This window comes from Elephantulus edwardii, unplaced genomic scaffold (genome assembly GCF_000299155.1).
Source record: "Elephantulus edwardii isolate Elephantulus edwardi_28Jun2011 unplaced genomic scaffold, EleEdw1.0 scaffold00100, whole genome shotgun sequence".
NCBI lineage: Eukaryota > Metazoa > Chordata > Mammalia > Macroscelidea > Macroscelididae > Elephantulus > Elephantulus edwardii.
Window position 1 is genome coordinate 4,665,646 of NW_006399850.1, and position 14,809 is coordinate 4,680,454.

Genomic DNA, 14,809 nt, shown 5'->3' on the forward strand with positions numbered 1-14,809 from the left:
AACATATTTCATCCAGTTTTTCTCAGTCTTACCCCCACCCCAATGCCAGCCTCATTCTACAACAGTGGCACCATATAGCATTTGTCCCTTTGTGACTAGACCAGGAGATGTACAACATTGGAAAAGTCAACTATTAGGGACATCTCCAAAGTCCTGAAGAGCAATGCTTTAAGTTTACAGATTAAGGTGCACCTGATTCAAGCCATGGTCTTTAATAAAATGCAATGCATCTGAGAGCTGGACAATATATAAAGGTGACAGAAGAGAATTGATGCCTTTGAGTTGTTTTGTTGGAGAAGAGTACTGAGTATCCCATGTACTTCCAAAAGAACAAATAGATATTTCTTGGAGAAAGTGCAGCCAGAGTGATCTTTAAAGAAAACCAGGAGGATTGACACAGTGACTGCATCAACGAGCTTGAGTGTGTCAGAGATTAGGAAGTAGGCATAGGATAGTACAGGGTTCAAACTGGTCGTTCATAGGGTCACTATGAATCATACTCCACTCGGCAGCGCCTAATAACAACAACAACAATCTAATTCAAGGCTGCCTGTTATTGCTGTTAGGTGCCATTGAGTCAAGAATGACCTGTAGTGATGGTATGAACAATCACTCTGAAACCTGTTCTATCCTGTGCTATCACACATTTGAGCCCATTGATGCAGTCACTGCATCAGTCCATCTCCTTGAGTGTTGCTTGTATGTAATATAAATGATATTGTCTGATAATTTCCACATTCTATTAGATTGCCCTTCTTGGATGTCAGAAAATATTCTGAAAATTCCTTTAGACCATCAAGCAGCCAAAATAAAGGGATAAAATGCCCTAGTAAAAGAAATGAAAAGAATATTTCAAAGGGCAGCTCCAGAAAAAAAACCAAGCAAAGCATTATGACAGAATGTGAAAAGATAATAAAAAGGGAAGAATTTGCTTGATATTTCACATGCCTGAAAGAACTAAAAAACAAATGCAAGGTTTCAGTTGTGATACTAAGAGATTCTTTGGGCAAAATCTTGAATAATCCAGGAACCATCAAAAGACTGAAAGAATAGACAGGATCACTGTACCAAAATAAAATGGTTGACACAGAAACATTTCAGGATATACCATATGAAGAACAGCTAGTAATAATGAAGGAAGAAGTTCAAGCTGCGATAAAGGCATTGGTAAAATAAGGCCCAGGAATTGATGGAATATAAATTGACATGTTTCAAATAACAGATGTATCCCTGAATGTGCTCACCAGTCTATGCTAAGAAATTTGGAATACAACTACTTGACCAATTAACTGGAAGAAGTCTGTATTTGTGCTCAAGGCTGCCCGAAGAGTTCTAATCCCAGGGCAGTTGGTGAAGATGAATCTCCATCTGTTCAACTGTGTTCATGATGGTTAGTCACAACATATGCATCAGGAAATGTCTTATTAATTACGAATAGAGTCAACTAGGAAGTACAAGGTCTAAAGTTTCACAAAATTTCCCACATTTATTTGTATAAATCTCAAGTACCTTTTGATGAGTTCCCTCTTTTGACTCCACCCACTAACTCCTTCAAATAGGTTGTACCTTCCCTAACTCTACGCGCAAGTTAATTTTGTGTATTCTCTTTGTTGCATCACCATACTGTTATAATAATGAGAGTAGTTGGTTGTCCCTGGTTAATTTTGATATGGTTTATAAAATCTTTCTTTTATAATATTCTCAATGGTAGTTGATTTTATGTACCCAATATCATGGGGGGATGTACTTTTTGTTATATATTAGTGATGGACAGATCTTCATTTTCCTTCTTTTGTTTAATTAGTTGATTCTTACTCATTACTCATTCATTTTGACTCAGTATGCTTTTTCCTCATTTATTTTTGAGTGGAATTAATTTACACATTTTACTTTAATTTTATTTATTACTATTACTTTCAGTTAGTATTTATTATGTATTTTTATTATTTTATTTTTTATATGCTAGTCTATTACTATGACAAAGTTTGATGAAGGGAGTTACATGATTGAAAGAGAACTGTGGAAAACTTAATTCCTTCTTCTCCCATTCTCCCCCAAAAATCTCATTTCTGCACATGATCCAGAATATACGATACAGTTAGGTTTATACAAAATTAGATATAATGTGCCATAATTCTTCAAAATTAAAGATAATTATATAAAAGACATTACATTGTAAATATATCTTTATCCTATTAATTTTGTTGATTCATGTGAAAAACATATATTAGAAGATATTATGGAAAACTTCTGTTGTTAAGTGTGGGAGGGGATACATGCCATAAAGGAAGTAATCAATATTATTAGGAGGTAATTTTGTGTTTATTACTCAACAGTTGCAGAAATTGAAAGAGGCAGTAAGAGATTTATCTTATGCTATACATCTGCAGCCAGATGGAATCCAATTATATATAATAAGGTATGAGCAAATAAATAGAATTCTTCTTGGGATAACTTCTCATTAAAATTATTGGTAGGATCTTTGTTGTTGTTGTGTACTGGTGAGTTGGAACCAACCCACAGCTAACCCTCCAGCAGGTTTTCAGAGGTAGTTAATTGCATGGGAGGAGATTGCCCAGCCTTCTGCGGAGCAGCTGGTAGATTCTAACTGCATGCCTTGGAGATTGCAGCACAGCTTCTTGCCACTGGTCCACCAGTTTAGGAAATCTCTAATTAAGTAATTTTATTTTTGATTATTTGATCCTCCTTATTCTACATTTAATTTTACAGCAATTTCCTTCTTCCAATCAGTAAGCAAGATGTAGTGATCATTTGTACTAAAGTTAGAGAATTCATTAGCTAATATATCCTGATCTCCTTATTCTAATCCCTGAATCAAAACACAACTGTCTAATTGTAATTTATTACATTAATAAAATGAAATTAGTTTTAAATTGAAATATTTATGAATGGTTGAATAAAAATGAATATGATTAAAGTAAAATTTGATACAAACTTAAATGTCTATTGGTTATTTGAAGCATCTGTAATTTTGATTGTGTACACAAAAATTATAAACCAAACCTCAAGGAAATAAAACAGAAACCTCAAGTAAATAAATACTAAAAAATGGCACATGTAGTTATATTTAAAATGTAATATTTAGAGCTTGCTCTTATAATTAATTCAATATTATCCCAAAACAGCAGAACTTCGAAGGATTCACAAATTTGAGTAAATGATACAGAATAATGCTTTCTGATTATGTCTCTTTCCCCCTAATTATGTCTTCACGGTATGTCTTTTAATTCTTAAACATTTATGTTTCTTGAATTTTATCATTTAATAATTTCTAAGTTATAGTGTAACATTTTAGACACAGACAACTGTAAAACTCTATTTTAATATTTTTCTGTCAGTATCACATTTTTTTTTATCTTACCTCTATGATAATTGTTTGAGATACTTAGTTGACTTAGAATATTCTTTTTAAAAAAAATTAAGTGAAGGTTTACAAATCATATTGATATTTGAGGTACTCACAGACATTTTGTTTTATAATATTAATTGCCATTGATTAATATATTCATTAGATACAAATCTTCATATTGTTTTTGTGACCTTTTATGTATAAATTACTGATTATATTTTGAAATTATTACATCTTAAGTAAATGATTGTAGGTAATCCCTCACTTATGTTTTAGTTATGACCCATCACACTTATGACCATCATATAAAAAGAAAATGTGTCTTTTTAAATGCATGCATATGTTAAACTATACTTGTAAGTTCATAGGTAATGTTTTCAATACCTCAAAACAAAAGTTGGATTTATAGGCTATTTATAATAGAAGGCAATAATAATGAAATATTTTTTTAAAAAAGAGATATTTTACTTATATCAGAATTGATGTATTCTGGAATTCTTTCAGTGGAGCCCTCTTGTAATATGGGAACTACCTGTATAAGAAATTTTATTTTGGACAAAATAGTTTAACTGTTTAGTGTAAGAGTACTGTTATTTCTTCCAGAGGACAGTATCTTCTCACAATGAAACAATTTGATCTTTCAAAACTCACAATTTATCAAGTGGCAGAAATGAACAAAGGTAAGTATAATAAATAAAACAAATTTTAACTGTTTTAGCTTAAAAAGAAATATATCTGTTAATTTTTTATGCTATTCTCAGTTTCTATGTGTAGGTTGGGAGAGGGGATCATTGATTTTGTGATAGAAGACTAATATCTGTTTGTTCATAGGGTCACTATGAGTCGTACTTGACAGCATCTAATAACAACACAGGTTACTTGAGTTTGACTCCTTTCCTACACAGCCTCAACCATCTCTATATTGGCAGTTTGCATGTTTCTATGATGCTGAAAATACATTAGTGCAGCTTCTACACTAATGTGGACTACATCAATAAACCAGCCAGTAAAAACCACATAGATCATAGCGGTCCAGTCTGCACATCATCAAGGGTATGGCAGAGGATCTGGCCCAATTTAGTTGAGTTGTGCATGAGTTTCAGTGGTAACTAACAATAACAATGCCAAAAATTCACTTGAAAGTCAAAGTTAGATTTTGAAACTTAAAATGTCACTTTCTTATTTATATAACCAATTGTTAAAATAATGATTCATAGTGAACCTTGTTAGAAATGTTATTTTAGGAAACAATGCTTAAAGGTTTTTTTGTTGATAATTGAGATGTCTTACTATTTTCTTTAAGTAAATAAATTTTTTATGGTACTTATTTGTACATTTTTTAGAGGAAAATATTTTAATAGCTTAAAGTCTTTAAAATAATAATATTCTAAATCCTAGATACTTGGCAACGACCTTAATAAACTTTCCTTTCCTTTCAGGTCTGATTAAGTTGAGTCCTATACAGCAAGCACTCACTTACTCATTTTGTGAAAACCATGACAAAGCCATTCAGGTCTTACAAGATGTTCTTTTGAATAAGCCGGAGATAACCATATATGCTCTATTAGCAAAAACCCAAATGAAGGCCAAGAAAAACAAGGTGAGGAGTCCTCTGAATAATGTTTACTTAAACTCTTTGTTCAGATTGAAAGATTGTTATTCAATTTAAATTCTTCTTACAAAAATGATTCTATTTATTTTTTTCTTCTGTTATCATCTGAATTATTTCTACTGGCTTTGTTAGCTTTTAAGAGTCTGACTTATCTAAATTTTAAGATCATGTAGATAAAAAGTGATGTTACCAAACTAAAGGTAGGTGATTTTAATCTGTGGCTCTCAGGCCTGGTTTTAATAGTTTAGGGTCAAACATTCTTCTAAGTGATATAGTACTGGTCTGTCCATTTGCTGTAGAGAGATAACTCAAGGTTGGTGTAATGTTAAACACTGTGACACTGTTGTGTGATTGTCAAATGCGATAAATGGTTACCCATGGTGGACAGAGTTTGGTAGAGCTCCCCAATTAAAATAAGCTTGGAAGCAGGAGTGGCATCCATTTCTGAAATAGCTTACATCCAGAAAGTCCATGAACATGGAGAAAAGATGAAAGTTACACAAGTGTCCAGGTCTTTCGTTCATAGGGTCGCTATGAGTTGTCTAAGACTTCACAACACCTAACAACAACAACAACAATGTACTAGTATTCTCCTTTTTTGACTGATTTATGTGACTCAGCATAATTTGTTTGAGCTAATGATTTTTCATAGTCTGTGGAGTCGTTAATAGAAGATGTGGAGTAGTTCTGGAATATAATCACAGGAGTGAAATTGCTGTAATGTAGGAAATGTTAAAAAGTAAATGTGTCACTTTGAGGACTAAGATGTGCTAATGCAAATCAGGGTAATTTTGGTTACATCATAAGCATGAGGTGGAATCCTCACAGTTAAATCAAAAGGCAACATTGTGATAAATGGAAAAAAGACTGAAGTTGTTAAACAGAGAAAAGATTGAAGTTGTTAATGATTTCATCTTACTTGGATTCACAATCAACACCTTTGCCCCAGTAGTCAAGAAATCAAAAGTCATGTTGCATTGGGAAAATCTACTATCAAAGGACCTTTTCAAAATACAAAAGAGCAATGATGTCAGTTTGATGACTAAGGTGCACCTGATCCAGACCATGGTCTTTTAAATTACTTGCTATTTGTCTGAATGTTGGATAATGACTAAAGATGACAAAGGATAATCACTGCCTTTGAGTTGTAGTGTTGGAGAAAAGTACTGAATATCCCATAAGCTACCAAGAGAACAGACAAATTTGTCTTGGTGAAAGTGCAACCAGTGTGCTCCTTAGAGGCATAGGTGGTGAACTTCAACTCACATATTTTGGGCATATTGTTATAAGAAGCTGGTTCTTAGAGAAAGACATCATGCTTAGAAGGATGCAAGATTGGCAAAGAAGAGAAAGTCCCTTAATAAGATGGGTTGACACAATAACTGTATTGATAAGCTCAAGTATATCAGAGATGATGAAGCTGGCACAGGATTGGGCAATGCTCAGATCTGTTATTTGCAGGGTTCCTAGGAGCATGATAGACATGGCATTACCTAACAACAATGACAAAAGACCAAAAAAAAATTTATAGATTTACATTAAGGTGTTGGTAAAGAATATTGCATATACCGTAGACTTCAAGAATAACAAACAAATCTATCACTAATTATATAGTAAGACTGCTCTTTAGAATCAAGGATGGTGATACTTCAAATCATGGGTACTCTGGACATGTTATTAGGAAGGATCTTAGTCATTGGAGAAAAAACACACCTACTCCTATTATCCCAGTCACTGAGCCAATCCATCTCATAGATGCTCTTTCTCTCTTGCACGGTCCTTCCACGCTTCCAAGCATGATGCTCCTCTCTGAGGACTAGTCCTTCCTTGCAACATGCCCAAAATATGTCAGACAAAGCCTCCAAGGAGGAGACTGGTTTCCCCCACTCCAGGGGGAACATATTTGTTCTCCCAGCAGTCCATAGTATATTCAATACTCTTCTCCCGCATCACTCTCAAGGAAAGCTAGAATGATCAGAAAAAAAATTTCAACAAAGATGTTCAAGAATTAAATTATATAAATAACCAATTTGATCTAAGAGTAATATAGGTAATACATCCCCCCCCAAAAAAAATCTCAGTATTTCTTTTTCTCCAGTTCACATGGAACATTCTTCAGAATAGAGTGCATCTGAGGTCACAAAGCAAGTCTGAATAATTAAAAAATGTTGAAATAATACAATGCATATTTTCAGATCATAATGCTTTAAAATTAGAAATAAATAACAAGAGAATAAAGGAGAAAAAACCATTTATCTGGAAGCTAATGAAGACCCTGCTTGAACACGAGTGGGTTGCTGTTGTTGTTGTCGTCATTACTTGCCGTTGAGTTGCTTGTGACTCATTGCGACCCTATGTACAACAGCCCTAAACTCTCCTCTGTCCTGTGCCAATTGCACCATCTCCAATACACCCATCCCGATTACCCCAATCACTGAATCAATACACCTCATAGAGGGCCTTCCCCTCCTGCGCTGTCCCTCCACACTACCAAGCATGATGTCCCTCTCCAAGGACCGGTTCTTCCTTACAACATGTCCAAAGTATGTTATTGGAGCCTCAGAATCCTTGCCTCCAAGGAGCTGCCCAGTTTAACCTTTTCCCGGATGAATCTGTTTGTTTTCCTAGCAATCCATGGTACTCTCAATACTCTTCTCCAGCACCACAGCTCAAAGGCATCAATTCTCCTTCTATCCCCCTTGGTCATTGTCCAACTCTCTGATGCCTAACAAGTGATTGCGAAGACCACAGCCTTTATCAGACGCACCTTAGTCTCCAGAGAGACACCATTGCTCTTCAGTACTTTGGAGAGGTCCCTAACAGCAGACTGTCCCATGGCAATACGTCTTTTAATTTCCTGGCTACTGGTGCCAAGAGTGTTGACTGTGGAGCCAAGAAAACTAGAAGAAATTAAGAATGAAGTAAAAAAATGGTCTTGAAACAAATGAGAATGAAAACAAAACTTACCAAATCCTCTGGAATAGAGCAAAACCAGTACTTAGAAGGCAAGTCATAGCAATAAGCAAATATATCAAAAGGGAAGAAATACCCAAAATCTCCAATAGGAAAAGAACAGCAAGTAATCCTGCCAACATTTAAAAGAAAGAAAATGATAAAAATTAGTGTAGAAAGAAATGGACTAGAAAAGAGACAATTGAAACTATTAATAAGAGTTGGTTCTTCAAAGGATCAGTAAAACCTACAAACCACTGGGAAAGCTAACAAAGGAAAAGAAAGAAAATACATATAATCCAAATAAGAAATTAAAGCGGCAATGCCACAAGAAAATAAACTGAAATAAAAAGGATAATAACATAATTTTATGAAAAACTAAACATACATGAAATCCTAGAGGAAATGGAAAAATAACTAGAAACTCACAGCCTACCCAAACTGACACAGACTGAAGTAGAATACCTGAACATATCCATCTCAAAAGAAGAAATAGAATAGGTAATAAAAAACTCTGAACAAAAAAAATAAGGCCTAGACCAGATGGATTTAACAATAAGTTTTGCCAAACAATCCTCTAGAGACGAGCTGTCACCAATTCTACATAAATCATTTCAGAAAACAGAAAAAAAAAAAGAAATATCCCCAGACTCATTTCTATAAAGCAAACATTTCCTTAATACCAAAGTCAGGTAAAGACACCACCGACATAGAAAACTATAGGCCAATCTCCAACAAAATCCTGGCCAATAGAATCCAACAACATATAGAAATACTAATACATTTTGACCAAGTGGGATTCATAACAACATGCAAAGATGGTTCAAAATAAGAAAAACAGCAAGTGTAGTTCACCACATCAATAAAACAAAGGATAACAACCACATGATCATCTCTATTGATGGTGAAAGGAATTTTGATGAAAAATAGACACATTTTTCTGATAACGTCACTCAACATATTAAGAATAGAGTGAAAATTCCTCAATATAATTAATAATATACTCTAAACCAAGAGCCAACATCATCTTCAATGGAGAGAGATTGAAGACATTCCCCTTGAGCACAGGAATTAGACAAGGATGACTGCTCACCACACTTACTCAGTATTGGATTAGAAATCTTTGTGAGAGCGATAGGGAAGAGGAGGAAAATAAGAAGCATTCAAATTGGCAAAGAATAAGTAAAATTACCTCTCTCTCTATAGATGATGTGATAACAACAATTCAAGTATATTTAGAAAATCCTAAAGATTCAGTAAAGAAACTGTTGGACATAGTACCAAGTCATTAAAATAACACAATACAAGATCAGGTGAACTTCTCTACAGTAGCAAAGAACATGGAAAAGGAAATAAGGAAAACAATACCAATTACAAGAGTTAGCCACAAGATGAAATACTTAGGAACAAATCTAACTAGAACCACAAAGACCTATACAAAGGAAATTACAAAGCACTACTATAAGAGAGAGCTGGACAGTGACCAAGGATGCCAGAAGAAGATTTGATGCCTTTGAGCTGTGGTGCTGGAGAAGAGTTTTGAACATACCACGGACTGCCAGGAACACTAACAAGTCTGTCCTGGAGAGGGGGAAAGAAGCTGTTCCTTGGAGGAAAGGATTTTGAGATTCTGTCTCACATACTTTGGTTATGTAGTCAAGGAGGGGCTGTGTTTGGAGAAGAGTTTGCTTGGAAAGGTCAAAGGATAGGGCAAGGAAGGAAGACTTCAAATAAAATGGATTGGCAGAGTAACTGGGGTAATGAGGGTAGGTGTGTCAGAGACAGTAAGACTGGCTCAGGTTAGAGCAGGGTTCAGAGCGATTGTGCATAGAGTTGCTATGAGTCACAAGTGACTCTCCGGCACATAGCAACAACAATTGCAAGAATGTGACTTACAATGCAAGGAATAAAAAAGTGAAGAAAAATGAGGCTAATAGTAAGAAAGACATTTTTTAAAAAAGATGACTGATTCTTGATCTACTGAGTGACAGGCTAACATCCACATACATACAAGGAAGACCTGCTAATACCACTATCATTCAAATATATACACCAACAACTAAAGCCAAAAAAGGAGGAAATAGAAGATTTCTAACAACTTTTTATTTCTACCAAATTTTGTAGCCTGAAATCTATTGAACATACAACCAAGATTCATTACTAATAGTTGGTGATTGGAATAGAAAAATTGGGAAGAAGGAAAAAGTACCAGTAGTCAGAAAATATGGACTGGGTGACAGAAATAAGTGTGCAGATAGAATAATAGAATTTTGAACAATCAATTATTTATTCATTGGAAACACCTTTTACAAAAAACACAAATGGTGACTATACATGTGGATCTCATATTTGTTCCCACCAAGAAAAGTGACCTGACAAAGCACAGAAATTCTTGAACAACATCATTAATATCACATATAAGCAAGATTTTGTTGAAAACTATCCAAAAATGACTAAAGCATCACATCAACAGAGAACTGTACTGTCTGGGTTTAGAAGAGGCTGTGGTACTACTGGGAATATTATAGATAATGTTAGACGGATCTTGGCTGAAAGCAGAGAGTACCAGAGGAATGCCTGTGTTTCATTGACTATGCAAAGGCATTTGACTATGTGGATCACAACAAAGTGTGGCTGGCTCTGAGCAGAACGGGAATCCCAGAAAATTTGATTGTACGTATGTGAAACCTATTCTTGGACCAGGAGGCAGTCATCAGAACAGAGCAAGGACACATTACATGGTTCAAAATCAGGAAAGGCGTAGGCCAGGAATGTGTCATATCTCTATAACTTTGTTTAGTTTCTTCAGTTTAAGAAATGCCAAGCGAGTTTGGCCCTTTTGATTTTCTGACTCCAGCTCTTTGCACATTTCATTATAATACTTTGCTTTGTCTTCCCACCCTGCTCTTTGAAATCTTCTGTTCAGCTCCTTAATTTCTTGATTTCTTCTCTTTGCTTTGGCTTCTCAGCACTCTAGTGAAAAATTCAAAGTCTTGTCTGACATCCATCTTGATCTTTTCTTCTTCCTCTGTCTACTTCATTGATGTTATTTTTTATGTCTTCCCATAGCTCATCTGGTCTTAGTTCATTAGTGTTAAAGGCCTTAAACCTGTTCCTGAGATAGTCTTGAAATTTAAGTAGGATAGACTCAAGATAAAATTTTTCTTACTGTTGATTGATTTAATTTTCTTTAGTTTCTGCTTGAACTTGCATATGAGTAGTTGGTGGTCTGTTCCACAATCAGCATCTGGCCTAGTTTTCACAGCTGATATCTAGAAATTCATCAGGTGAAACCGTGTGTATAGCCTGCCATTTATGTTTCTTATAAAAAAGTATTGATAATGAATAAATCATTGATTATACAGAATTCTTTAATTCTATCTCCAGCTTCATTTCTGTCACCAAGTTTTCCAACTACTGATTCTTCTTCTCTGTTCCCAACTTTTGCAATCAAGTCACCCATTATTATTAATGTATCTTGATTGAGTCAGAGAGTTGGACAATGACTAGGTAGTATAAGAAGGAGAATTAATGCCTTTGAGCTGTGGTGCTGGAGAAGAGTATTAAGGGTACCATGGACCTCTAAGAAAACAAACAGATTCATCCTGGAGAGGGTTAAACCAAGCTGCTCCTTGGAGGCAAGGATCCTGAGGCTTCGTCTTACATACTTTGGGCATGTTGTAAGGAGGGACCAGTTCTCGGGGAGCCACATCATGCTAGGGAGGGTTGAGAGACAGCACAGGAGGGGAAGGCCCTCTATGAGGTGGATTGATTCAGCGACTGGAATAATTGGGATGGGTGTATTGGAGACCATGCAATTGGCACAGGACAGAGCAAAGTTTAGGGCTGTTGTACATAGGGTTGCTATGAGTGGCAAGCAACTCGACAGCACATAACAACAACAACCTTTTGAAAAATTTTTTATTATTAAATTTCATTAATTTTAATGAACATTTACAGAGATTTTGGGTTTTAATTCATTCATTGTTGCACTATTTTCTCTACCCTCCTCCCCAGTTCCTTCTTCTTCCCCCCCCCCTGAAAGTCTGTTTTAATTGTCCAATTGCCACAGTGCTTGTCAAAACCAGTTCTGATTAATTTCTTTATCAGTGTGTCCTTTGCCATTCCCTATCACTCCTCCCTGAGAGAGACTTCACCCTGATTCATAAGGAAAAGGGGATGGCATATTCTCTTAGCTACTTCCTGCTGAAAAGGGATGCCGTAGGTTTCAGGGTGAAGATCTTCTCTCACTATTCTAAAGGGCCCTTTTGGCAATAGGAAACACATAGACTATTATGGAGATTGATTTTGGAATTTAGATGCACTGTTATCAATTGTGCTTAGCTGTACATGTTCGTATCCTTGAAGATGTATCATGGAAGTATTGCAGCCTAGAAGACACAAATTTAACTAACAAGTTAAAAGTACATGAGCCAAAAATTAAAAAGCACTAATATTCCAAGTAGAAGCTCTAACAGTGGCACAAATCAAGTTACAGAGGGAAGGTAGTTCTTACAATAAAAGGCCTATTGGCTAGCACTTTGTCCATTATAGTATAAAGGTTAGGAACCATAAGATATAGAGGCACAACTATGTCATTTATTGTTCTTAAGTCCTGGGGCAAATTCCATCTACCACTGGGTTGTTTTACAACTTGGAAGTCCGCATGCAAGGCAGAGGTGAAGTAAGGAACTGCTTATGAGGTTTTCCGTCTATTCCAACAACTAAGAAACAGTGAGAAGAGTTGGGACCTCAGAAGGCTTTTAAGACCAAATAGTAGGCTCTTGTGTCCAGGAGAAAACGAATATACTTATCAGTAATGTTAATGCTCACCCATAGCTCTTCTGGGAGGATCTAAATCATTGAAGCATCCTCTTTTGTTTCCAGCTGGGAGCTGGGGCCTGTCAGTCCTGTCAGCCACAAGGACCTGATGTGGGCCACCCTTGGCCAGGTGTCGTTCAGATCCACGCTTAAAGCAAGTGAGTGGGAGCTTCCTCTATACTCCCTTGCCTGCCTGTGGCTCTCATATGTGACACTGTCTACTGAAGTGGCCCAGATTTCCACAGTGGAAGCAATTCTGACCTCTTTTATTACCTTTGGGTGGAACTGTATATGAGTAAAACTTTCTTTTCCTGACACAGGCCCTAAACTGGCAGCAATAGCTGCCCCAATAATTTTGGCCATTCTCTGGTCTTTTCTCTTCCCTCTAGATCCCAGTTGTTAAAAGAGGAAAAGATTTAAAGAAATGAATAGCAAATAATTTTGAACATTATAATCTTTTTAAGGCTAGAAATATTAACAATATCATCATTTCCAATCCAGAGATACATGCTCCAATGCAGTTCCTATTTTCCATAAATGGTTTTGGTAAGAGGAATATTGTAAATGTGGATACATTTCCACTATTTCTCCTCCATGCCACGATATAATGTTATTAGCATGAGCAGTTATAAATCCATTGCCATCCTTACTCTAACTTAATTCTTTTTTTAAAAAAATTAAATTTGTTATTAATTTCAGTAAAAATTTACAGAGGCTTTGGATTTCCATTCATTGATTGTTGCACATTTGTCCCCTCCCAAGTCTCCTCCACAGCACAATACCCTCTTGGAAAAGTAAAAGAAAAATTCTTTCATTGTTTTACAAGCCCTCCCCCGGGTCCACTCCACCATGTAGCCATCGCTCTAGACTCCTGTCATGACAGAAATACCTAATCACATATCTCTTTTAAAATTTTCTCCCTCCTCTGTTCCAGTGTAGTATACATTATTGAACCCATCTTACTCAGTCTCTCCCCAACCCCAAGGTCAGTCCCGTTCTATAACAGTGGCACCATGCAATATTTGTCCTTTTGTGACTGGGATATTTCACTCAGCATAATGTTCTAAAGAGACAACCATTTTGAATAATATTGCATAATATTGAATAATATTCCTTGTTTTTCAATGCAGCATAGTATTCCATTATGCTAATATACCACAGCTTCTCTATCCATTCGTTTGTTGATGGGTGCCTAGGTTGTTTCCGACTCCTTGCTATTGTGAACAAAGCTGCAATAAACATTGGTGTGCATATATCTCCTTGGATGTCAGTTATGGTCTCTTCAGGGCATATTCCCAGTAATGGAATTGCGGGGTCAAATTGTATCTCTATTTGCAACTTTTTGAGAAAGCACCATACCACCTTCCACAAGGGTTGCACCATTTTACACTCCCACCAACAGTGAATAAGGGTTCTAGTTTCTCCACAACCTCACCAGCATTTGTTGCTTGCTATTCTGTTAAATTTTGCTATTTTGACTGGGGTGAGATGATATTTCATAGTTTTAATTTGCATCTCTCTTAGAGCTAGGGATTTTGAACATTTCTTCATGTGCTTGTTAGCCATCTGAATGTTTCTTCAGTGAAGTGCCTGTTCATATCCTGTGCCCATTTTTCTATTGGATTATTTACCTTTATTTTGTTGTGGTGCTCAAGTATTTCATAAATTCTGGACATAAGTCCCTTATCTGATATGTTATTACCAAATACTTTTTACCAGTCGGTGGCTTCCCTTTTTACCCTGTTGGAGAAATTTTTGGATGTGCCTAGGGATTTGAGTCTTAGAAGATCCCATCCATCTACTTTATCTTCTCCTGGTTGTAGGTTTTTCGGGATACTTGGGAGATTGTTTATGTTGTGGATTAGGACTTCTAATGTTGTTCCTAGTTTTTCTGTAATGAAGTTTATAGTCCTTGGTTTTAGTCCTAAGTCCATGATCCACCTCGCGTTGGTTTTTGTGTATGGAATGAGGTGTGGGTCTTGCTTGAGTCTTTTGCAGATACTTTTCCAATTTTTCCAACACCATTTGTTAAAAAGACTGTCATTTCCCCACTT

At 35.9% G+C, this 14,809-nt stretch overlaps 1 protein-coding gene across 1 annotated transcript in view; it reads left to right on the forward strand.

Annotated features, from left to right (window-relative positions):
- LOC102862704 overlaps window positions 1–14,809 on the forward strand; it is a 135,557-nt gene that overhangs the window by 37,787 nt on the left and 82,961 nt on the right. The window contains exons 9-11 of the mRNA XM_006891584.1: window positions 2,337–2,419; window positions 3,974–4,050; window positions 4,810–4,970. Of these exons, the coding sequence (XP_006891646.1) occupies window positions 2,337–2,419; window positions 3,974–4,050; window positions 4,810–4,970 (321 nt within the window). The remainder of the gene's footprint in view (window positions 1–2,336; window positions 2,420–3,973; window positions 4,051–4,809; window positions 4,971–14,809) is intronic.